The sequence below is a fragment of the Patiria miniata genome, unplaced genomic scaffold (assembly GCF_015706575.1).
Source record: "Patiria miniata isolate m_02_andy unplaced genomic scaffold, ASM1570657v1 HiC_scaffold_21, whole genome shotgun sequence".
Lineage (NCBI taxonomy): Eukaryota > Metazoa > Echinodermata > Asteroidea > Valvatida > Asterinidae > Patiria > Patiria miniata.
The window spans coordinates 8,225,450-8,251,805 of record NW_024037060.1 but is presented as its reverse complement, the minus strand read 5'-3'; the positions used below and the strand labels follow the sequence as shown (position 1 = coordinate 8,251,805).

Below are 26,356 nucleotides of genomic sequence, written 5' to 3'. Positions count from 1 at the left end.
TTGGCTTTCATGCTAGCACAAATTTCCATAATCATGAGCAAAAGTGTAATGTTATTTCATAATTCAGGCAGAAACCCCAATGTTACAGCTAGCTCAGCACCAAATGTTGTCAGAATTTTGGATACTTTGTTGTATAAATGTTCTTTTCTTTAGTGATTTGTTGTGGTGTCAGTAAATGACAGTCAGCCAATGAGCAAACTTTTCTCCTAAATGTTTACACTAAGCAAATTTTTGGGGTTTACAATCTGAACAGAAAACCCCAAAAAGTTTGGAACAGTGTTTTCCTGAAATGACATCACACCAACAGCGCCCTCAGTTCCGGATAAAAGCATAGAAAATTTTGAATGTTGAAAGAAGTGCACTGTTTTGATAAAATTAACCAAAAATGGGATGTTTAATGGTTTGCACACAATTAAGAGGAGTAGAAACTTGCACAAAATGTGTTCTTCCATAGAACATTTATTTATCGATAAAGATGATTTTTTTGTATTTATTTATTTATTTATTTATAGTTTTAATAAGACAGGGTAGCCTCATCAGTTAAAAAAATGTTATTTCTGAGGGCCCTGTATAAAATGATAATAATAAAATGATATAAAAAGAAAACATTTATGTAAAATTCCTGAAAACAATAAGATGTATAATATTATGTGATAGGATATATGTTGAGAAGACCAACGCGGATGAAGCACATTTTGAGTCTTATTTTAATTCTGTAAGAGGTTGGCATATTATTTAGATGGAGAAAGCACAATAGGAATTTGCACACACAAACAAAACCAATAAAACATGTCAAGTTACTGAAAGAGTTGGAATGCATACACAATCAATCAGTAGACGGTGAAAGTCAGTAAAAACGATGTTTCCTAATCAGTGATATAGATGAGGCCAATTGAAAAAAAACATGTTAAGGGTCCTGTTAAGGAAGGAGGAGGCCCTTTTTCCCCTCCAAAATGGCCGCCCGACCGGATTATTTTTTCAAGATGGCCGCCAGCTTTTTTATTTAAATGGCCGCCAGTTGGACTCAGGAAATGACATACCAGCTTTATGTGGGCTACGTGCAACAGACAAAGAGGCCAACATGATGTCACTGTTTTCGGTTTAAAAAAAAGGGGGGAAAGGCGGCCTCCAAAAAAGAAGCGGGCTGAGACGCTTAACATGTTTTTTTTTATTTGACATTTCACTAGTGATTGTTGCAGCGCATCCCAGCAAAACTAAGAGAATCGTTACAACAACTGCGTAAATTGGAGTAGAATATGTGTCTCTCGTCATTGAACATCCACTTTTTATCATTACACGCAATTGATCGTTGGCCAATATAGACATCGGATCAGTTGATGGTTGAAGGTACTCAACTATTATCAAGTGCTATTTTAATTGTGCTGAGTCGATTCAGAATGCTTTCGATGACCTAAGTTAATATAGTAACCTTGAATGACCTTGAATGACCTTGGTTGACCTTGGATGACCTTGGTTGACCTAGGAGGCTCTAAGCAGGAATATCTAAGTTTCAACTGTCAAGTCTTTATATCCTGCCAATATTTTCCTTGATTGCACTTTACTTGAAATAACACATATACTGCGGAATAAACAGTCCCATATTCCTATGTCAAGTTTTCTGGGGGCTATGTGTCCATTATACACCACGAATTATTCCTCAGACACGAAGAGCCTCTTTTCAAGGCTGGGAGGAATTATGCACGTATAACGTGACATGATTGGCAGATTTTTTTCATGCAACCCGTACCGAAAGCTCAGACAAGAATCGAGTCTACACCTCCTCATCCAGATGTACAGCAACCCAATCGGTCTAGAATGACATACGCAGACTCTCAGCAATTGAGGAAGCTTGCCCAAAAATGGCCGGCATAATTGCGCTGGGCCCCGTGAGACCGGGCTGGTAGTGCCGTGTGCAAAACTCTCAAGATTTGCCAAGAATGCGCTGGGAATAGGCGCTGCAACCTCCCCGTCCTCCGTGGTTTTTTTTTTATTCGTCATCGTCTTGGCGTTCACAAGGAGGACTATTTGCTCGGGAAGAGATCCAAGTCGGCGGATATCTATTTTGGTAGTTGTTCAGCGCAGGAGAGAAAAGGTAAGCATCTTTCTCATCATTATCTGTATTAACCATGTTCATTGAGTAGTTGGATTGGGGTGAATGTTTATTACGCATTCAATTAGTGGAACAAAAACCACTGCTTTGACGTTTTCCATGTGATATTTCCTGCCAACAACAAAAGTCAAATCTTTGTATTTTTTTTTATCAATTCCAAACCTTTTTAGGGATCATGGTAGAGTTTGACTAATATGAGTTCATATTCAATTGTATGTCAAGGCAGTCACACGATCGTAAACTTCCAAAGTGGCAAAATTTTAATTGTCCTACTTTTTTTTCAAAGATCAAGTAATTAAAATAACCACTGGTGACCTTCATAATTCTCTGAATTGTTGAATTGAGACAAATCAGTTATCCAACTATATGGTGAAAATTGACCGTTTCCAAATATGAGGCCTCCAAACTGAGCTGATATTGTAATATGTTGGTAGTTTGCTTTTATTTAAATGGAAGACGACCCTTGGAAACTTCGTTCTGGAGATGTTACTGTCTGTCTTTTTCTGACCAAACATTAACGGGAATTCCAACACACAATATATCTTGATTGGGAATTGGGGTGGGGGATCACTTCAGACTGGAGATTGAAAAAGTACAAGCAATATATTTTTGAATTTCTCAATTCAAGATCCTTTGACGTAACTGTGATAAGGGCAGGCCGCCATGTCTTCCTTTTGATGATTATTTAGTTGTTTAAAGAACACCATTATTAACTGCCTCAGTTAGATCACTAATGTAGACCACTGGAATGTTGTCTGGTTCCCTGACTAATTAAAACGATTTGACTACATGCATATGCCCCTTTCTCAAAGCAATTTGGCTTTATCATTAAAAGCTTTAAGTTAACGATCCGAGCTTCCGATCAAAATAAAAAAAAATCGCTTGCTTCATTTATCATACAGTTTGATACTTCTGTAAGAACACATTGACTAACTTTTAGCTGGAATCTTCAAAGTCAGGCACCCAAAAAGCAGGCGAAGCCAAAAATGGAGACGACGCTCCGAGTTTTTGGAATACCCCAATGAAACCGTGCACAGATTACGCAGCAATAGCTTGCCCCTTGTACGATCAGAGTGCACTGCACACTTGATGCACAAAGTCTTCATATGATTTCAAGGTTTTTTTTCAAATGCAAGCAATGAATATTAAGTAATTATCTACTCACTAAAAAAAGTTTTAAAAAGAAGCATGGCGGGTGAATAAAACCTATTTTTTTTTACCGGAAATACATTCGGCAAACTTCGGACATTCTCCGAAACGGAAGGAATGCCTCCCGTTTTGGTCACGTGACACTGACGGCTATATGACCTTCCGCTCGCACCCACTGCCCTGCAAACTGGGTGCTGGGAAGGGCTGATGAGCTTCACAGGGCTGCAGCTGTTCAAGACCGCAGTTAGCGATGCGCGCAAATGCTATCCGAAAACTTCCCATAGAAATGCATACATTCCATACTGGATATGATTTCTTTTTTATTGCGGACTATGTGGACACATTTTGAGCGTCGCATAATGCAATCATTGACCCTTCGTGAATTTCAAACGGAGCCTGGGTGACGGGAATCGCAAATTTACAACACAGATAAGTTTTACAGATTTTCCTAAATTGTAACGTTTTTCAACGAAAACAAAAGCATTTATGAATTGGAATAAAAGACTAAATAAATGAAAATCTATCCAATCAGAGTGTACATTTCATCAGCCCTTTCCAGCGTCCTGTTTGCAGGGCGTGGATACGAGCGAAATCTGACCTAAGATTCATCAGAAATAGTCAGAATCGTTTGGTCTGGGAACCAGACTTATTTGAATTTTGAAAATTATTTTTTGTATGGCTGATAGAGCCTTTGTAGGCTACTTTATAGAAAGGATGTCAAAACAACTTATATTAGTTAGTAGTGAGGTAACGATTGCGAGGTTTTGAACTTGCTAAATAATTATGATCCTTGCCGAATGCACATGATAATAAAAAGTATGATTTTTATTTATTAAATCCACCAGCGTTCGTTTGATTCTCAGGTTAAGTCCAGTATAAATCACATTGCATTAGAGGCGAGTCGGTCTAGCTCCCTGTCTCGTCACCGTGGAAATGACAAACACGATTGCTTTAATGGACCCTTGCTCGATGTGATTTGTATATAGCACCGAGGATAACATTCTGACTCGCTTGGTATGTCTGGTATGCGCGTATACTGTAGAAACTATAAATGCGGGCTTGCTCACTGTTTGGAGAAATAAATAATGATGGAGCACAGTGCGACATTTACTATTCAGTGTATTGAACTTGGACTTACCCATTTGATGTAGAATTTCAACGTGAAAAACATAAAGTAATAAGTACACAGTATACGGAATGTATGGTGATATGAAGTGTTTTCAAGGCACATGTTGAAGACAAGTGCTGCGATCAAGCTAAATGAGTCGTTTGTCGACCCTAGTCATTTTTTTTCTTACAGTTTTGAAAAGAGCACGTACGATCTCAGCCTTATTGATGTAAAAAAAACGCATGCTGACCATCTTTAGTTCAAAAATGTTGGAAGTCGGAACACCAAGAGATATGATGGGGTGATGTGATGAAGTGGCCTATTGGCCTGAATCTCTGAAAACAGTGAAAGTTACCGACCTACGACTCATTTAGCTTGATCGCTTGTTGATGTATATTTTCCTGTAAAAGGAAGGCCCGCAATTGTGCTTCAATCTTCATTTCGGCGTCATGGCCTGTCATTTGGTTTGATTTAAAACTTAGGAAAACTAACATCAAAACTGCGTAGGCCTATTTGTTCTGCGGTTGCTTACATTTTCTTGTGCATTGTTTCAGAACTTCACAATTACATGTGTGGCCTGTTTTCGGAAATCTCGTAGATAAACTAATCGATCGTTATTCACACAGGCCTAAAAAAAACCTTCCACATTATCTTGCATGTGACAAAAAACATAGAAGTACTGCCCTAAAGCACATCATGGGCCGTGTCCGAATTACTTGGGGTGTGTTTTAGCGACCGTGACCAGAAACATGTTTCGGCTTTGGTCATTGGTTGAGCGTTTTCGTGACTTCGGTTGGCCGGAGTGACGTCACTGTTCCGACCGAAACCGAACTAAGGCCAAGGGTTGGTTACGGAGTGCATTTCAAGATGGTGGAAAAATAAATACACGACATGTAACAAAACAGTGTTGGGAAAAATAAGCTTGTAATGTTTATTTTTTAAGTTTGTACATTTCAAGTGGCCTTTAATAAAATGTCTATACAACTTACAAGCCCCAAAGGTTTTATCCCGAATTTCACCGGGATTGGCCGCGAACACCTCAAAATTATCGATGTTGTCAAAATGTCCGCCATGTTTGTTTACAACTTTTTGACACGGTTTTCGTTTCAGCGTTTTTGTGCGCATGTGTAAACATGTTTCTGCCATTTGACGTCACAAACATGTTTCTGGTCGCGGTCGCGAAAACACGCCCCTTTTTTTCCACAATGCGGCGATTAATAAAACCCTAAGATGATCTCTTGGTGGCGTACTGTACGTAATTCGAAACCCTATCCAGCTTAAAACCTCGACGTACCGAAATGCTTCTGGAACGTGAAGGTTTTTGAAATAGAACTGGGACCCATAATGAGCCGGACACCCAAGGGCAGGAATCTAACTTTTTCTTGAAGTTCAAGTCAAAGACGAAACTGGAAACGAAGCCGAGATTTCGAAAATAAAGAAAAATCCTCATTGCTGCCATTGGTTTTGTTTCTCGCAGACTCGAAGCACAATGCCACAGTGGGGCGGCGGTGAATCATGCCCTGCATGCGACAAGAGCGTGTACAAGGCTGAAGAGGCGCCGACAACGGTCAAGGGACGAAAGTTTCATAAGCTCTGCTTTAAATGCGGTAAGACACTTCATTATTGGCACACTACAGGGCGCCCCCCCCCCCAATAGCAACCCTAAAACATTTGCCTTTTTTCCTTCAGGGGAGTGCCTTGACTCTAAGAACTCTTTCTTAGAGTTTAGGCACTCTCCTGAAGATGGTCAGACGTACAGAGGCAGCTTGGCTAGGGGTATTTGTACACTATTCTGTAAACATAGTGTTACTAATCATCGGATTTGAACAGCGTCCCCATTGAAAGTATGGTACGATCCCCCCCCCCCCCCACACACACACACAGACATTGCTTTTGGAGGCCAAGTGTCTGGAAATAAGAACCTGTCCACATTTCAGGTTTTTTTTTTGCTGAGGAAACCCCCCCCCTGCAAAAATTCCTGGATCCGCCCCTGTTACATGATTTTTTTTCTTCAGTATTTGACGGGAAAAAAACTCTCAGCTTTAATCTGATATCCAAACCATAAAAAACACAGATCACGTTTTTGAAAAAAAAGGCAAATGTTTCAGGGTTGCATCCGCTTTGGTCACCCTGTAGTTTATTGACGGCTTAAGTTGACGCAGTGAGTGCATGCTACAGTCCAGCCCACCAACATAAACCAATCACAAGTCATCTAGTCCCACGGCATGGTAACAGATACCCAAATGAACTCTGACAAATGCATCCCTTCGTTACTGTTCAACCCCCGTTAATTGTGACCGGACTGAAATTACTATTTTTTTAATTTTTGACCGGACGCAGCAGTAATTGCAGGCGTCATTTTTTAGTTGTTTTCAAATGTAGAGAGCTGGTAATTTGATGTATTCATGCATATTTTCGCAAAAAAAAAAAAAAATTCAAACGAAGCTGTGAGTGACACACCGCTTGACGGTTTGGTTGGGTAATCTTCATGGGCGTCTGGGGGGGGGGGGGGGGGGGGGGGGGGGGGCAAGGGGCCGCTTCCCCCCCCCCCGAAAAGAAAAAAAGAGGCGCGTAGTCATATTGGTGTAAATTTAATGGGGGAGGGGCCCCCTCTAAAACTGAAAAATCGAGAATATGTTGAGAAATACAGGCATTTTTTGGGAAAATATGTCCCCCCCCCCCCTGTAGAAAAATCCTGGCGATACCCATGGTAAACTTGTTTCAAAGAAACTGTACTAGACAAGGATTTGTAACTTATGGTGACAACATGTCGTGCACTGCTACAGATTTTTAGGAAATTGAGCGAAACACGTTAGATTCGACTGGCGAATTAAGTGTCTGTACTTCTCAGTGTTACATTTCGAAGTCGTATCGGTCGCAGACAACGTCCCAGATGTCTGATCTCAACTGTTCTTAAGAAGAGACTACTTCGCTTAGGATTCGTGACATTATAAAAATATGAGCCAAACGAAATGTATGTTCGTAATTAATAACATATATTTTTAGTGTATTTATTGCCCTGCTATAAGTTTTAATGACGATGTGGACGGAGATTCTGTCCCCCCAGACAACTTTGCTTGGCTTGTCTCGTGTATTGTGTCTCCCGAGACACTTTATCCAATGTTATTCTGTCCGCGTTTCACCAAGGGGTATTATGGTCTCCAGCGGGGAATATGGCCCCAGGGAATGAGGGCCCCCAGGGGATGAGGTCCCCCAAGCGCGACTCGCTGGGACTTCTACTTTACTAAACTTAGCTAATAGTTCCCCCGCTCATTTTACGCAGCTTCCACGCGTTTTGCTAGATAACAACAATAAGAGAAAAGGACAGATAAATTAAGATGGGGTAAATTTGGTCAGCACCCATATTTTAGTTACAAGTGAATATAAATCTCTGTAAAACAAGATTTCTGCAGTAAATTTGATAATGATAAGTTTCAGAAATTGCCACTGCAAAGTTTAATGTAGTTGAAGTGGATGATTATGTTAGGTCGAATTTCAAGAGGTCAAAGGTCAAATGTCAAGGAACAAGAAGGTCAACGGTCAAATGGCATTAAGGAGGCCTTTGGGAATAAAACTTTTTTTGAAGGAATCTAGGGTCAATTGTTCATTTGATCTACTTTTAACCTGGAAGGAAACTTTAAAATTTGACTTTTTTGTCCTTAGAAATGATTAGGGCTGGCCAATGTCGCTCCAAAACGGAGGTAACTTTGGTCACATCTTTTTTTGGGCCCCCACCCCTTGTTAAATACTATTTTTTTTACACCAAACAACACCAAAGTGTAGAGTTTAGTCTAAATGTTCTAAATATAAGGGAAACCGAGTTTGTAATAAAAGCAATAATTAAATATGTCTCAAAATTACCGTTTTGACGGTACTCCTGTTTGTCAAGAAACATTTCGAGTATCGTAAAGAGAAAAAGTAAAACCACTAATAAAGATATGTTGGAGTTAGAGTGGGGGGGGGGGGGGGTTCAGAATCCCCTGGCTCGGGGGACACGTTTCCCTAGTGAATACTGTCCTGGGACGTTGTGCAGGGAAAGGGGGACAGAATTCCCAGCCACATTTGGCAGTGTGATAAGAAACTTTCTTTTTAGCTGTAACGTTGATTGTATGATAAGAAGTTTGGAAAATTGTAAAACAAAAATAGTAAGAGGGTAATAGTAGTCTTGGTAATGGAGCACTATGCATTAATGATTGTCAAAATTCACGCAGACTCCGGAGTTTAATCGTTTACATGCTGGAGCAAAGTGATTTTTGATAGAAGGGATTCACAATACGCGCGCGAGCAATACATTTAAGCGCCGGTCTACCTCGAAAAGTCCAATTTCCAACTTCAGAAACAACTGCATTTGAAATTTTGCAAAATGAAAACCTTCGATATTCGTGGAAGAAGTGCTCTATTTTAAAGCGCGCGTTTTCAAAATTAAAAGCCCTTAAAAAAAAACCCTTTACATTCTTGTTCAAAAACAAACGGGTGTTGAAGTTTTTCTCGTGATGCACTGCGGGTGAAGCAGGATTGGCGCCGCCAACGACAGCGTTGTGAATCGCTTGTATTGTTTCTCTCTCAACAGCGACATGCAACAAGATGTTGGATTCCACTACGGTGGCCGAGCATGAACTCGCGCTGTACTGCAGGAACTGCTACGGGAAACACTACGGGCCCAAGGGAGTTGGCTTCGGTGCAGGGGCGGGCACCCTCGGCATGGACAGCGGGGAGAGATTCGCCAAGAAGTAGATGGTTTCTTTCTAGAGGAAATCATCCCTCATTAAACCCTGGCTAGATCCTTCAACTCGCACTAAAAGAAAGAGTGTCCTTTCGAGGCCTACTTAAGCTTACGCGTACATAATAGATATGTATAATTTCATGCGTTGTAGTTAAAGAGTAAGGTATTAATATGACGTAGTAAACTCATTTTTGTCGGGATCTGTTGTAATTCTGATGAATGGTGCAGACTGTTAAAATCAGGAAGACGAAACTTAAGATTTTGTTTGTAGAAAAAAAATACTCAAATTTGAAGCTAACCGGTTTCTGCTAAAAAGTAGGAAACATAAGCTATCATGTATAGTTCTTTAGAATGTTAGAATAAGAATTTTGTAAACACTTTCGTAGACTCATCACGTCATACTCATAATTGGATAAATAGTCCAAAAAAGCAAAACCTGAACCTTCCTAATTAGTTCCTATATTGATTAGGCCTCAGTACATTTTAAATCTCAATTGTCACCCAATACGCTTAACCCTGCTTTCCAATGTTATGCCAGCAATCTTGGCTACAGCGAACTAAATGCAGTACCTCGTTTACTTGAATTACACTTTTATATACCTTTCAATGTCATCATTTGCTCCATTGCCTCTCAATGGCATAGTTTTGGCCATGATGGCGGTCCAAGAGCTGTTAACGTTGAGCAGTGGGGTCAGAGTTCATATCTTGGAGTAAACCTATGTTTGTTTTGAGTAACACCAAAAAATATCGAAATCTAGAATATAATTCGATTTTGATATTAGATAATGCATCGACAGAACTTTGCATTAATTCTGTGAACATGTACTGTAGTCGCTAGGCGCCCTCTTGTGGCGCGGAAGGTCGACTATTGTTGTTAATCATCGTTCCGTATACGTACACTGGCGGGAAGATTGAAAGTTTAACGCGGCAGTGTTTTGAGTAAAGTTGCCTCTGAGTCTGACTGAGTTGTTAAAACAAGCAAACTAACAATGCGTATTTTAGTCCTTAACCAAATGGCTGTCATTAGTTCAAAGCTAGGTGTATTTAATTGTATAGTACACGAGACAGCATTCGTAAGTTATATCTTTTGAATAACGGCTATCATCTTTGCTAAGCAAACCGAAGACATTAGCAGGGTTCGACCTTCACTTTTTTTCACTGGCCAGCCGGACTAGCGAAAGAGACTCTTTTCTAGTCCACGGGCCTTTTCACTAGTACGCAATAGAATTTTTAAATGTTTGCACCAGAAAGTCATAAACAACAATGTTATGTACAATAATTTTGACTCGCCAGCGCCAGGCGGACTTAGGGAATGGTTTTCGACTCAGTCCGCGTTGTTTTTACTCGCATTTGGCTGGCGGAAGGCGTTAAGGTCGAACCCTGCATAGATTAAATAAACGTTGCATTGCTTGTGGTGCTCGTAACACAGTAATCACACGTAAGCAGAAACCACAAACAAAGGTTTAATAAATAAATCTAATAATTGAAATGATGAAACTTTAGTGCGTAATCATTTTTGGATTTAGACATGTTGGTAAACTTTTCGGCTACATCAGGTGGTTGTATGATTCTGTGCACGCTGTTACGTAAGCTCTAGGAAGTTCAGTTTTTATTGTTTTAGTTATACATTACATGTGTACTTTTTTATTAAGTGTATAATGTGACTTGTTGAGAGTAATAAATCGTGCAAACTGCTTGTCAAGTATTGGATTTGTAAGGTGGTAAATCTTTCACGGAATTTGGTTTTGGTTTTATCAATAATGCAGGGACGACCAATTTTATTATATTGGTAATTTGGCGAGTATTTAGCGAGTCGATCACTAGGATGTCACGAAAGACTTTGCGAAGTAGCCTATTCGTTCTTCAGACAGTTTGGGTTTGAAAGCATAAAGTTTGTCAACATTACTCTCAAACCGAAAACAATTACAACTTGGTATATAATTTGAGGCAAATTGCACAAACATGATTAATCAAAATAATACTAATGACGTCATATAATTCTCGCGTTTCCGACAGCGTGTCAAAAATTACTAGTGTTTAGACGTTGGTGTTACACGTGTATTGCAACCATACAGCCTTGCAACACCATCTATACGTTCTAAAACATCATTTCTGAGCAAGGTTTAAATTCTAAAAAAAATTAAATAAAGTGGAGTGGGTGTCGTGTTTATTTCTTTCTTTAACAGAGGCGTGCAAAAAGATGCTGGATTCCACCACCGTGGCCGCTCACGACATCAAGCTGTTCTGCAAAAACTGCTACGGCAAATTTTTCGGGCCGAAGGGCGTTGGCTTCGGTGGAGGGGCGGGCTCCCTTAGCATGGACAGTGGGGAGCGATTCGGCGGCCCACGGAATGAGAAGAAGGTGTTTTGATTTCTCAATCTTACCACCTTGTGAGGCCACACTTAAATGTAGTCAGATTGACTGGCAAGCAAACTTGTATCTCAGTAAATCCTAATTAGTGTAGACTACAACTGGAAATCAATCCGAAGTTTAAATCAGAATTTTGGCGATTGCCAGGTAAATATAGAAACCCAGAATACCACTCACAAAAAAACCAAATAAGCAAAACCAGTCGGTTTTTTACTATGCTGTTTTAGGAGTGAATATCTGGCTTTTCAATTGCACATCGCAAGCTATCTGAAATATACTTAGTGCGCAAAATAGGTTTCAAAAATGACATTATAAGTTTGCCTTTTTCGCTTTCATGCATGACAAGCTATTCAAGTAAGAGTTTATAAAACTTTGTATTCTAGAAGCTGAGCGTAGAGTTAAAATTCTAGCCGACGTTTTCAAAACAGCCGCCGAGAATGACCTTTTCGACCTTTTCATAACAGCGTTTTTTTTCGAGACACAATCAGGATTAGTTGAAAACACAACAACCACCTCTAAAATGCGCTTTTATGCATGATAAGCTATTCAAGTGCGAATTTATAAAGCTTTGAATCCTAGTCTAGACGACGTTTGCAAAACACCAACCGAAAATGAACATTGCAACCTTTTTATAACATTTGTTTTTGTCGAAACGCAATCAGGATTAGTTTTAAAAAAAATATTAAAACAATATCCGAAAAGCAGGTTACGGTTCAGTCGGAAAAGAAATGCTAAAGTGGACGGAAAATAGCAGATTTTTTTTTTAACTGTTTGGGTGAATGTAAGGGGACAAATCTAATTTGAGCATGTTGATCAATTTCTCTCTTTTCGATTTTTTTTTTTTAATAAGTCGAGTTTAATATTATTATACGCTTTACAAGAGTAATTGTCTATTATTAAAAAAAAAAAGCAGTTCGTCCATTCACCTCTTAACGCATTCAGTTAAACATTCATTGTGCATGTTATTTGATAATGTTAATGGATATCGAAATATAATGGGCATACAATTGTGCCAATATATTAATCCATATACATGTACATGTAGACGACGATTGTCATGGCAGGGTTTTCTTATTAAATCCTATAAGAGATACATTTTAATTGATTGTTTTAAATAATTGATTCTCAATGGCATACCGAGTCGTGGTGGTCACGATTGATTAATTCGCGCCTTCTATATTGGTCACTCGGTAAATTTAGGGTCCAAATGAAAATGTGACATTTTTCCTGTCCTATAGCTGTTACTTTGGTATTTTGAATGCCATTCAACTATGAGACGACTGCATTGAGGAGCGCATTAGAATTATAAAATCATCGACGTCAATGTAAAAGGGGCAGGAAAAAAGTGGACCCCAAATTTATAGAGTGGCACATTAAGGGTATTAAACGTGAACCGGTGAAAGCAGCATAAGTGCACACTGATGAAACTTTCGGTGCGTGCTCTAGTAAACGTGTTCACACCGTCGATCGTGGACGTCCTATTGTCCCTCTTTTGTTTGTACTCTTAACTTTTTAGGAAGACTCCCATATGTCTTGTACACGACCCCAATCGCGGACCTCAGTTGCTGGGAATCGTGGACGATATTATTCTCTTTTGTTCTCTGGAATTTTTCGTCCACGGTTTGAATAGATGAACACGCCCGCTGTGACAGATTGTATCATTGAAAGCACATTGTCACTTTGTGTCTAGGATGCCTATTATAACTACATTGTATTAAATGCATGCCCTCCGATGTTACGTCAACTGCATGCGGTCTATAGCTTCATGCAACATCAAAAAATGTGTATAGGCCTACAGTAAACGGTTTATTTATGATGATGTTCAAGTTGGTGTCAAAATTTCAGTGAGAAGTAATAAACTTTGCAGATACTCTTGTTATTTGTATAATCATGGGTATAGTAATTCGGAAATAGGGTGACAGGATGAGGAAGGTAAAGTTCAAAATTGGTAAAATTCACCTCGGCAGATATTCCCACCGTGACCCATCACAGGAAACTGTCCATACGTACCGGCTTGTCAAATATTTACAGTATTATAGGGTGAGTTTTACTGGACTGTGTGCGTGCCATAAACAATCTTACCAGGTAAACATAAGAAATCGTGCTTTAAAATCACATGATGTGCCACAACTAAAAGACACAAGCCGTCACACGGTGAAATATCACTTATCTATTCATAGACTGTCGTTTGTTGACAGGGGAGCAAAGTTTATGTGAGATTGTGTATCGTGTTCTAAAAAGGAACAAGTGTACGTCGTACATGGTCATGTTTACGTCGTAGTTCTGGTTCACATCAAACGTCGTGGTTCGCCTTTTCATAATTTTATACAAGTTAAGGTGACCGCCGCGAAGGCACTTAATACAGGGCGAGTCAAAAAAAGCGAAGCCCAATAAACATCACAAAATATATTTCATATTTAGAAAAATATGTTGCACAAAGAAATAATAATGACTGGCAAGCAAATATCATAAACTACTTTTAGATGAAACAATGACTGAAATTGCTCAATCCGTTCAAAGAATATCACCATTTAAACGCAATGACCTTAAAACCTGTTTCGTCCAAAACAAAAAGCAATTTACTTTGTATTCTGATCTCTTTGGAGCAACAAATAAAATGGCACAGAATACTTGTTTCAACAACTGTCAACAACTGTAGTATACAATATCTTTATCAGCGACCCTTGTTAGGCAAACAATATGATTTATAGCATCTCCTCTTTTTTTTTAAAGACGGGCCTTCAAAAGGGCTTTGTTGAATATTTCTAACTTTTAAACTGAGGTTTTATTGCTGGTGATGACGTTTGAAGACAATTGTGACGACGATTCTTGAAATCGCATTTTTGGACGAAAGAGGTTTTAGGGTCAGTGTGTTTAAGTGGTGATATTCTTTGAACGGATTGGGCAATTTCAGTAATTTTTCAACTACAAATAGCTTATTAAATTAGCTTTTCCAGTCATTATTATTTTTGGTGCTACATATTTTTTTTATATATGAAATCTGATTTGGGGGGTTTGGGTTCCGCTTTTTTTGACTCACTCTGTATTAATAGAAACATCATCATGTTTTTAGGAAATATTTTCTGATTTCATTGCACCAGTTCGAAAAGATCATGGAGTGCATTTACAGCTCTTATTTGCAAATTTGTATTGAAACCTTCACTGCAAAAGTTATTGCCTAATCTGAAATACTTTGTACCTTGGCATATATACTCAGGCTTTGCTCGAACCTCGTGGGCCCCTATAAATCAACTTCCACACCAACGTTGTAAATTACTTAATAATTGATTGTGAGTAATAAAAGTAAAATAGAAGGAAGACAGATCTATGGAAAAATAAAAGAATTGAGAACAATGTTGAATACACTCTCACAAAAAGGAAAAAAATAGGAAACGTCAGAAAATGTGTCCATGTTGTGTTAATACCAAAAGTATATGCACATGTAATATGGAGTATGTCAGTTTTAGAGAAAGTTAAGACGCATGGACGCAGTTCAGTTGTCGCAGTGCCGCTGCGCCCGGCGCCTATAAGTACGCGCAGACGATACATCCATTGGGATTTCATTGGCGTACATGCCAACTAAGCTGGAAATAGGGTGGAAGTTCTTAGAGGGTGAAAGTCCAAAATTGGAAAACTATAACCTCGGCAGGTATTCACACCGTGCCCATTACACGATGCTCCCGATGGCCGATGAGCCACTTAAAAAAATATTTACAGATAAGTTGCACTATTAGATTATAGCCCGATTCTATTTTTGTACCGTTCACAATAAGTACAACCAGGTCAACTTCAGAAATCAAGCTTACACGATGTGCCACAACAAAGCCACGGAAACTTCACGTTATTACCCTCAAACTATTTACACATAATAGTTCGTCTCTGGCAGGTTCAAGGGCGCAAAGTTTGATTGAGGGTGTATGGTGTTCTTCAGAGGACAAATATACGTCCAGCTGGTTTGGGTTTAAACATCAGTTTGATCTGCAGTGTTTTAAGTTAATTCTAAGGTAAGCCATTTACAAATATCTCCCTTATATAATGCATTGTGGCAGATCAAGGTAAAATGGCAGGGGCGGGTTGAGCAATGTGGTGGCCCAACTAGGCCACTTTAAAAAAATCTCTAAAAAAAGTACTGCATTTTGGGAGAATATTGTAGATAACCTAAAAAAAAAAACGCGAACGGGAAGTGAGAGAGCAAGACAAGTAAAGGCACTTGCCGCGCGCCTACACGTATATAGACGAAATACATCAGACATAGTTCGCAATATGCACAACGCGCAAACTAATTTGGAAATAGGATAAAAGTTCTTGGAGGGTGATAGTTCAAAATTGGGAAAACTAACATCACACAGGTATTCACACCGTGACACATGATGGTCCCCATGGTCCCCGCCCATGGCGTCATATCACATCTTCCAGATCAGGTAAACTTCAGAAAGTATATGTAATTCGAAATCACATATTGGCCCTTGTCATAACAATGGCAGAGGAAGCTGTCAATCTCTTTTGTTCACGAGGAGCAAGGGTTTGCACGACATACAGTACAGCTTTTTTTTCTTTTTGGGCCCGGGTGAAACATTTATCATTACAAATACCCGGGTGTGGTAGTTGGTTCAATATTCTGCACATCAACATTAGCGGGAGTTCACGAGCAACATGACAAGTTCTAGTGTCCCGATGAAGTTGGAACTTTCCAAGCCCGGTATCGTCCGATTGGAGGGTCTCAATTGGCCCTGGATGGTCACACAGGTAAGTCTGGATGCCGTGAAAAACTTCCCAGTTCTACCAGGGAAAAAGAAAAGTAAGTTATGAACTAATCATCAACGAACCGACTGAAGGTTTGGTAGGTCAGGTGGTTTAGCATCGGCAGGGCGCTTTTCAAAGGAACCTTAGGTCCAAGGTTCAACATTTCTTCCCTCCTATACTGAAAATTAACTGAACGTATTTGAATGAAATTTGCAGGTCCAAAATGGATGACGCAAATTCGAAATTGAAAGCGTTGTCTCCAAAATTAGCAGGACTAAAACCGAATCTGATTGCCTGAGCGTAATAAGCACAACTACAGCAAAAATATTAGATCATCAACAGTGTAATTACAACCAAAAAAAACATACCGAGTATTCAACAAGATTTAATTCAATTCAAACGGTATGTTTTTAATTAATCAATCTTCGTAATGTAAATAAAAATGAACTTTGTTGTTTTTAAAAAGGTGTAAGCTTTTTTTTCTTTATCACGTTTTTGTGGGTTATAAGCAACAGCTTTTCTCGGAATTTTTATATTGCTATTTGAGTTTTTGACAACATCCCCTATTAAGTTCTTCACAGGATAGTAAGAACTTTTTGTGTCTGCAGTTTTTGGGAATGTTAATGTTCGGATATAGGGTTCAGTACTTTTCATTGGTCTTTGCATGCAGGTCGTGTATGTCATCCGTAACCCCAAAGATGTGGCAGTTTCCATGTGGCATTTCGTCAAGCCCTGGAAGTTTGAAGAGCGATATGAAGACTGGGAGTATCTCTTCCAACAATTTCTGAACAGTCAAAGTAAAGAGACTCAATCTCCGGGTTTGAATCGTGGAAATCATTTCTAAGGAACAACGTGTCCTGATTTTGTGTACATACATCCTATACGACTGAGGGCTTGGGACAATGGGGTGTGTGCGATAACAATAACCCGAGGACCTGGGCCCAGGTCCTCGGGAGAATTTCGTGAACAAACCTCATGGGAGCTGTCGAGAAAAATATGAAGTACAAGCAAAGGGAACAAATGAAGGGAACAATGGCAAGTCCTAATGAGTATAGTAAAACATGACCGCGTGTGTGCTGGCGTTTGTTTATGGTGTAAATCGAGGACACACACGTGCAACGTCATCGGTAAATCGAGGTCAGAAACCGAATGGAGGACTCCTCGGTACAAACAAAGGAAAAGGGAAGAGGAACAAATTAAGAAAATCCTCGATTTACACCATAAACAAGTGTGTGTATATTATGTGTGAAGAGTCCTAAATGAAATCCTGCATCCCGACCCAGATCCAGATCACTTCCAAAATATGATCGAGTTGTACTTGTAGCAAGGACCACCCGTAAAAAAAAATCACGAAAATCTGTCCATATGATACTTTTTGAGTTATCCTCTTCACAGACAAACCAACCAAACCCGAACCAACCGACCAACAACAAACAAACAAACAAACAAACAAACAACGCCCATGAAAACATAACCTCTTCGGCGGAGGTAACAAACAAACAAACAAACACCCCAACAACCCAACAATGCCCTACGGAGTTTTTGTTGCCATGGACGACAGGCTTTACAACACTTGCCTCAGTTACCTATACCAAGGATTACCCTACGGGAACATGTGACGGCAGATGGCGCCCATACCATCATCCTGTTTTCGGTAGTCTGCCAGAAGTGGTTTTTGTGTGTGCGATGAAATTGATACGCCGGCCGATCAGAGTTAATACGATTACAATGTCAATAATCATGTATCTTCCATCAATAAACGAAATCACATTGAACGATCTATTTATGGGGATATCTTTATCATAATGCCAGTTGAAATCGATAAATTGTGAATAAGTTCTTGTTATTTGCATGTTAATTTGAAAATAGAGCAATAACTTGTAGGCTAAGAGGTGACAGTTCAAATTTGTCACAAATACTGCAACAGATGTTTGAACCTTGACCCATCCCCGCTATTAAACATATTGACAGATAGTGTCGGACTATAACCTAGTTCTGGATATGAACTCAAGTTCCATTCATATGACTTATCAGGTAATCTCCAGATAGTACCCGGTCTAAAATCACACGATATGCCACAATTAAGGCTATAGGCCGTCACATGATGAAAAATAACCAGTCTATTTATAATATTTCTGTCATTCAAAAGATATACGGCCACCGCAACACCCCCCCCCTAAAAAATAATATAACAAAATGGTACATGCATAGGGCCTACCGTCATTATGCGAACTGTACACCAAAACAGTTAATAACTTAAACAAGGAATAAACGGTGCTTGGGTTGGAATCGCTTTCGTCTTTTTTGTCTCCTTGTATCGAATCATTATTTGTTTGTTCATTACGAGAAACATAATTTTTTTTCTGTTCGGGCAAATGCAACAAACACGTTCCTAAAACACGTCTGCGTACTTGGTTGTTCAACACTCTATTGGCATCAGCGGAAGGCAACATGACAAGTCCCGGTGTCTCGGTGGATAACGAGCTTTCTAAGCCCGGTACCGTCCGACTGGAGGGTCTCAACTGGCCCTGGATGGTCACACAAGAAAGTCTGGATGCCATAAAAAACTTCGAAGTCTGGAAGGATGACGTGTGGGTAACCACGTTCCCTAAATCAGGTAATTGTAGACTCAGTCTCTGACTACTCCTAACTTGGGAGTTGGTCAAGAACTGAACGAGACCTGGACCTTATGCGCCTATCAATTGTTTTCCCCACCCCTCCCCCGGGCTGCCCCACCCAAGCCGTGGGGATTATCACTTTTGAAGTGACAAAATCCCCACCCCTCATGCAAAATTTAAATGACAATCTCCGACATACATACGTGGGGTGCACTAGTGATTGCCTTTCCATGTAGTACGCCAATGGTAACATGTAATTTGAGTGACCAAAATCCACACCCTTGGGCATGAAAAACGTGACCAAATCCCGACATCAGACCTGGGGCAGCGTGGGCGGGGCGGGGGGAGGGGAGGGGAACTTTGATAGGCGCGTTACATTCTGTGTTTAAAACAAATTGTTTGTAAATGCACAGCTATATACCCACTCGCTAATTCCATGAACGATGCTTCAAAAAGTACTAAAATGAAGAAAATCATTAGTAAGATTTGAGGCTTACCATGGTGGAGATACTAATGAATGAAAGGTTTGTGGAAACACCATGTGGGCACACCAAGCTTGCTCTAGGTTCCCAGCTACTTGGCATCCACATAGAATGCAACTTCACACTTTATCGATTCGCTTTTGCTACTTAAGTGTTTACTTTTTGTGATTAGGCTCTCTTCTGAAGACGGCAGTGGCGTAGCCACGGGGGGGGGGGGGGGGGGGGGGGGCGTGGGGGGCGACAGCCCCCCATGAAACCTTGTCGCCCCCAGTCGCCCCCCCCCCCCCCCCACTGAGATTTTGAGTTTCTAAAAAAATTATCATTGATCTACATGACGACCCCCCCCATGAAATGTTCCAGCCCCCCCCCCCCCCCAGCCGCCCCCCCCCACTGAAAAATTCCTGGCTACGCCACTGGAAGACGGTCAGAGCATACTGACCGGAACGTCGAGTTTATACCTCTGGTTCTCTTCAGATCCTTGTTGAGCAATTATTCGCACATGGTGTTTCCGCAAACCTTTTATTCATCAGAAAATAATTTTTGGTCTACACATGTTCTTTGAAATTAAGCACCCCAATAGAACTTGCAACATTTACTACCGACATCATTCAATTTCTGAAATTCTTTATATATTTACTCGCCGGTATTAAACGGAAACGCTCAATTCAATTTGGATGAACAGTTCATTGAACAGTTATCGCGACACTTACAGAGCTAGATGCTAGTTTTGTCATCAAGGGTCCATATTTAAATAAATAGGTAAATAAATGGTGACTTTGGCAGTGAATTAACCCGAGTGCTAAAGTAACGGTCCATATACTGCATCGTGAACATGCAGTATCTGCGGCACCACGCCTTTATAAAGCTGACTAACCTAATGTGTAAATTGAAGTGACCATTTAAATCTTATTCAAGCTCAGTTCTTGACCAAGGAATAGACGCTTTCAACATTTAGGTGAAGTACAGTATTAAGATTCTTTTTCAATTTGGGATCAAAACTTCCGGACGTATTACGTCATTTTAAGAAGTTTATGTTTACATAAAATATAGAGCATAATTTAACGATGTATGGAAGTCTGCGGTAACACCATGTGGATATTATCTCTTTGTTGAGTTGTGTGCTTCTGACAAGAACCAGTTGTTTTAACTCGACGTTTCGAACAGTGTATCTGTTCGTCATCAGGAGATTTGTTCGTCAGCAGGGTATCTCCTGATGACGAAGAGAGCACACTCTTCGAGTTAAAACAACTGGTCGTTCTCAGAACCATACAACTAAAATAAAAGCGAGATAATATTCACATGGTGTTACCGCAAACCATCCATATTGTTCATAGTCCACCATGCAAACCTACAAGTCTCAGTTTAAACGATGAAGATTTTTTTTTATCGAAGTTTGTGGTATTGGCTGTGAGGAGTTATAGGTACGTGGTGGCTGATGCGGCTTATTGTTTGTGGGGAGTTGTGGTGAGTACTGAAGAAAGATGCATCAATCTTGCAATGACCGTCTTAATAATAGGTACACACTGGGCTATGGAGATAGTCAACTTGATTCTTGTCGATGGTCACGTAGACAAGATCAACCGTTGCCAGTGTGGCGCACCTGCCGAGTTTGACTGCTCTCAGCCCGGTATGACTGCCAGCTCACGGCGGCCTCCAAGCCGTCTACCCGAATACAAAGACTTACCAACATGGAAGGCCCCTCGAGTTATCATGACGCATCTCCCAGAAGAACGGATGCCTTCTCAGATCTACCAGGGAAAAGGAAAAGTGAGTCATGAACTGAAACACTAATCTAGCTCCCCAACTTATCCTCAATCTGTTTCGAATACCGGGTCGATTAAAACGAACTGGTCGTTTTTGCACCAAAGGTTGCAGACCAGTAGACTGCCATAGACTTCAGTGATAATTACGCGCACTTTATTAAAAAAAACCACTCACAACTCTCCAAAGTGTTTGAGACATACATCAAATTAAAACTTATTTCGTCATCTTTAATTTTCTGTTTATTTTTTGAGGGGTTGGGGGGGGTGAGGGGGGGGGGGGTTGACCAATTAGTTTTGGGAGAAAATTCCATCCAAAGATGATCACCCCTAATAGCAGGCCTGAAGTCCATCGCCATTTTGAAAACGGACGCTTCATTTGAAAATAGAGCCACTTTAGGGCCTAATTTCATTCCAATTTCACACTGGGACGAGTTTGCAGTCCCCTGCACGGCTTCCATTCTTTTTTTGGTACAAATCCTCAAGTTTACGGCCCTCAAAATGCTCTAGTACCAGAGAATATGAGGGCACGCAAATCGTGATTTGGCCAGGGTAGGCAATTTGGGGCTATTTACTGGTTTGCACCCCAAAATACATTGATATCCCGTCTAATCTGGTTCCCAGACCAAAAGATTCTGACTAGACTGACAAATATTGGGTCAGGTAGCCGCCACGACTAACGTAAACATGATCAACAACGGACAGTTTCCGAAGTGTACCGAATTCATTTCGTTGACACTCGGATGTACATTTGTATTCGCAGCAGCTCGGACATTTTCGGGCGTGAAATAGTTTCCATTTAACAACAAAGTACCTGTCATGTTTGTGATCAGTTTTGAAAGTTCATAGATTCATTGCTCTCATTTAAACTGTTCAATGCCAGGCGTTCTACGGTACCCAGTATATCTGTAAGAAATGCCCATTGCAATGTATAGACGTTTTGCCTACAGTATCGTACGAGAGCTGGCTATTTTAGCACTGCGTCGTGTTCTATATACTGACCTATAGGGTTTGTCAGAAAAGTCAGAATGTTTTGGTCTTGGAACCAGACTATAAGTTTTGGTAAAAAAACGTTTGTGCATGCAGGTCGTGTTTGTAACCCGAAACCCAAAAGACGTAGCAGTGTCGATGTGGCATTTTGTTGTGCCATTCCAGTTTGACAAGCGACATAAAGACTGGGACTTCTACTTCCAACCGTACCTGGAAGGAGAGAGTAAGTTTAAAATGGGATCATTCGTAATTTGTAAAACTGAGTTGGAATTTCGGGAAAAAAAGAACACAATTATTCGAATCTCCCTTATACCAAAGAAGATATTTGTCTATCTTTTACTTATTTTGAGTAAAACGTTGACATCGCAATAGTTATGTGCGGTGATCTTACCGCAGTAAAATTGGCTCTTAGCGTCTTTAAAAATGGCGTATACGTGCTTTTTGGGTGTGGCACCTTTAAAAATAGACTCTAAAATTGAACTGATAATTTTCTAGCATTTAATGCATTAGTTATAATCTTTCCAATGAGACATCGCACGACAAGTAATCAATTAATTAATTTCAACTTTTGAATGAAGAGCGGGAGCGGAACTGGAGTGCACCATTTAAATCCAATTTTGTAAACTGTATAAAGGCCTGAAAAAACAAACAAAGACAGTATAGTCCTTTAAATTTCGTTCGGGAAAAGAAATCGAAATTTTGAAAAGCAAGTATATACAAACTTAAAACTTTGTTCTTCTTCCTTATCCTTTTTTTTCTCCAGCTGTATATGGATCTTGGTTTGACTACACCCTGAATTTCTGGAACAAACATCGCCACGACAAGAACTTCCTCTTCATAACGTTCGAGGATATGAAAAAGGTTGTTGTCATAGGCCTAACTAGAAAGCTTTCCTTGGGAACCATGCAGTGGCGTAGCCAGGATTGTGTTTCAGTGGGAGCCCGGGGGAGGCACCACCATATTATGAGGGAGCACCAAGGGCGGACCCAACAACAACATTTCCCCCAAATGTTTAGGCAACCGCAAGTGCTTCAAATTCGAAAAGCGGGGGGGGGGGGGGGGGGGGGGGGGGAGGCTGCAAGTGTACGGTTAAGGGAAGTCAAAAATAATCATCTGGCAATTTTTCTCAGACTATAAGTTTAATATTAGATTCGGTGAATTTGAATAAAAACGGCAAAATAGCCGGGAAAACCTATATTTCCAACTTTGTGTGTTACATATTTGTGTTACATATTTTAACGTTCACTTTGAATAATTACGTCCGCTAGTCCTCAAAAACAATCCTACTTTATGTTCTTTTTATGATCGTCGCAATTTCTTGAATCTAAAACCAAAATTCTTGTTCGTTTGTTGTCAAGGACATCAGGGGATCCGTCATCCGTATTGCTGACTTCCTCGGGAAACCTCTCTCGGAGGAAGTCATCAATCGTGTGATTTAGTTCAGCAGCATGAAGAGTATGAAGACTCGATTTGACTCTGCCGATAACCCACAACTGATGACAGACTCCAATCAGAAAAGAGAGGATTTCAAGCACGGGGCTCCGTCCATACTCAGAAAAGGTAAAGCCGTGAACTGTGTATATGCATGAATCTATAATTCCGAAATGAAAACACAAGTCCGAGAAATTCCAACAATGTAGCTATTATTGGGAGAATTTTGAGGCGTTGGTGGCAGCCAACACACCGATTCCCTTTCCATTGTTTGACTTATATTGAGCATGCGCGCTTTAGTTTAAATATGACGTAAACAATTGAAAAGGACCGATGTGTTTGCTGCCACCAACGTCTCAAAAGTCTCCCATTGGATGGTCAGAGATGGTCCAACTTCATATCTTAGGAGGACAGCCATCAAAATGTGCTTTCTCAGTTCGCCCTCTGTAGAAAAACATATCCTCCTTATTGATGAGTCTGTCATCCTTTTTTTGAGATGGCGTCCACAAAAGGAGAGCACTTTTTTTGAAATCTGTTTTTCCCCGTCTTTCCACAGGAGTGACTGGTGATTGGAAGAATAAGCTGACTGTGGCTCAGAACGAGGCTTTGGATGCACTTTATCAACAGAGAATGGCAGGATCGGACATAAAAATACAGTTTGAATAAAGAATAAAGCTACTGTCCTATCTATATACCAAGGTTCAATTGGTATGCCAAGCAGACGGGACGAAGACAAGTTCACTTTTGTTTTAGAGTGTTTTCCTACTTTTCCAAGAACGATCTTGCATGGCTGAAAACATAATGGAGTTCTATTTCTGTGTTTATTGGACCAGTTCTTCTAGCTCAAGTAAAACCTTGAAAGAATTCCAGGTCAAGAAAATTGCATTCAATCTTGCTAAATTATTATACTACATAAAACCACCAAATACAGAGTAAGTCAATGTACATAAATAATGTATTACAAGACTACATTGAAATAAGAGATCTCACGAGCTAAAGGGCAACAATGAATCAGAATTAGGTATATATCAGGTGTTACAGTAGCAATATGATCACAGAGGGTACAAAAAATATAGAACAAATCCTTCATGCATGCCTAAGTATAGTTAGCAAAAGAAAACATGCGGTAGTAATCTCTTAGAACAATTTCAAATTAGCATTAAATAAACCGAGAACCTCACTGTTTTCTATGGCATGGAGAAGATTTTTTTTAAAAGTGCTAAATTAGGCCCTAAAAATAATTCTGCTTCCGGTTACATTACCTATACCCTATTTTTGAAAGCCCCCGCCCTATTTTTTGATTGGGAAAAATGAGAATAACCCCCCCCCAAAAAAAACCCCATCAATTACTGCCATTTACACTTGACTATATGCAGACACCTAGATAATTGTGATCTAGGCCTACACAAAAAAATTCCCCCAAATAATCCTTACCTTCCTACCCTATTTTGAAATGCCATGTTTCAGAAGCAGAACTATATGTTTTGGACTTATATACATTAGCTAATTAACACGGATGAGAGCCTCGGGTTGGATTATATAAATAATGAAATTCCTAAATTTTATATATCTGTAATTGATGGTAAATAAATTGAAATTATAAAAATACAACATAACTTTGTAATATTGGTAAATTAAACATAAGAACTATCATTTGTAGAAGAAAAAAAATGTTATAATTTCCCGCGCAAGTGAGTAATACACAGATCTACATCTCAATCTGCCCTGTTACGCCTGATGAGGTCTCACAGGGTGTGTCAAGAGTAGAGGGTTGTATCATGGATGTGCAAGACTGGATGTCATCAAACTTCCTCAAACTCAACGCCGACAAGACAGAGGTATTAATAGTGATTGGTTTCAGGGCTCAACTTGCCAAGTTCAACCTGTCATCTCTGAAAGTTGCTGGAATTGACGTCCCTGTCCAAGCTAATCCAGTCAGGAATCTTGGGGTCATGTTTGACTCTGGGATGACTATGTTTGGGATGACAGCTGTAGCTGTCAACGCCCGTATAAGTGAAGCGACTTCGCGCGGCAGCTTGTGCCGACATGACAGAATGTACTATTTTTTGACATGGGTTGCAGAACCTGACTTTAGCTTCGCGGAGTTTTGAGCAGTGGTGTTTATTATTTATATACTCCACTGTGTTCTTATTCCCTCTTCCTTTCCCATTCCTTCTCTATTTTACGGAATACTGGTGCCTAGGGCCTACGAAACACTTAATCCGGGCCTGGACTTTTGATCGCCTTTTCCTTCTGCATTGCGCTGCAAACCGATAACCGATTTTTCCAAAGCCGAGTAACGAGTACTTTAGGGGCCGAGTCCTGGGCCGAGACCAAGTACACTCTGAAGAGTCCGATATACAGCAACAAGACCGAGTACATTCAAGGCCGAGTACCGGGTCGAGTCCGAGTACTAAGTCCGAGTTCGCGTCCGAGTCCGAGTACAATACAAAAAGGACAAAAAAAATAAATGAATAAATGAATAAGCGAGTGAATAAATTAAGGAAAAAGAACAAAATTAACTTAAGTTATATAAAACAATTAAACCCAATTGCAATTCAATTCTTTTTAACAAAATGGTTAACACCAACAATTTTATTAAGGCTGACACCAACAAAATTGGGCGAAAGGAACGACACGGACTTCAATGGTTCAACCACACACACAGCATAATATTAGGGGGAAAAATATGTACAGTAAGCAGTACATATACACATGACACGCACGTGAAAAGGCAAGGCATTCCGATCACATAAAATATTGTTTGTGTAAAATTCCCAAGATATCCCTATATAGGTATACGGACAATTAATGCGCTTTTTGTAGCACTGAGGATTCATGAATCAAATTCGAGTACAAAGAACGAGAACG

General features: G+C 40.0%; 1 protein-coding gene and 1 pseudogene across 1 annotated transcript; both read left to right on the top strand.

The window, feature by feature from the left end:
• The first annotated feature begins 1,904 nt into the window (after positions 1-1,904).
• LOC119729876 (cysteine and glycine-rich protein 1-like) lies at positions 1,905-13,336 on the top strand. Its single transcript, XM_038202665.1, has 5 exons — positions 1,905-2,092; positions 5,845-5,974; positions 8,938-9,099; positions 10,520-10,528; positions 11,277-13,336. Exons 2-5 carry the CDS (start codon positions 5,857-5,859, stop codon positions 11,459-11,461), a joined length of 474 nt encoding a protein of 157 aa, XP_038058593.1. The 5' UTR covers positions 1,905-2,092; positions 5,845-5,856; the 3' UTR covers positions 11,462-13,336.
• Positions 13,337-18,485: 5,149 nt separating this feature from the next.
• LOC119729738 lies at positions 18,486-24,431 on the top strand (annotated as a pseudogene).
• Positions 24,432-26,356: the final 1,925 nt, after the last annotated feature.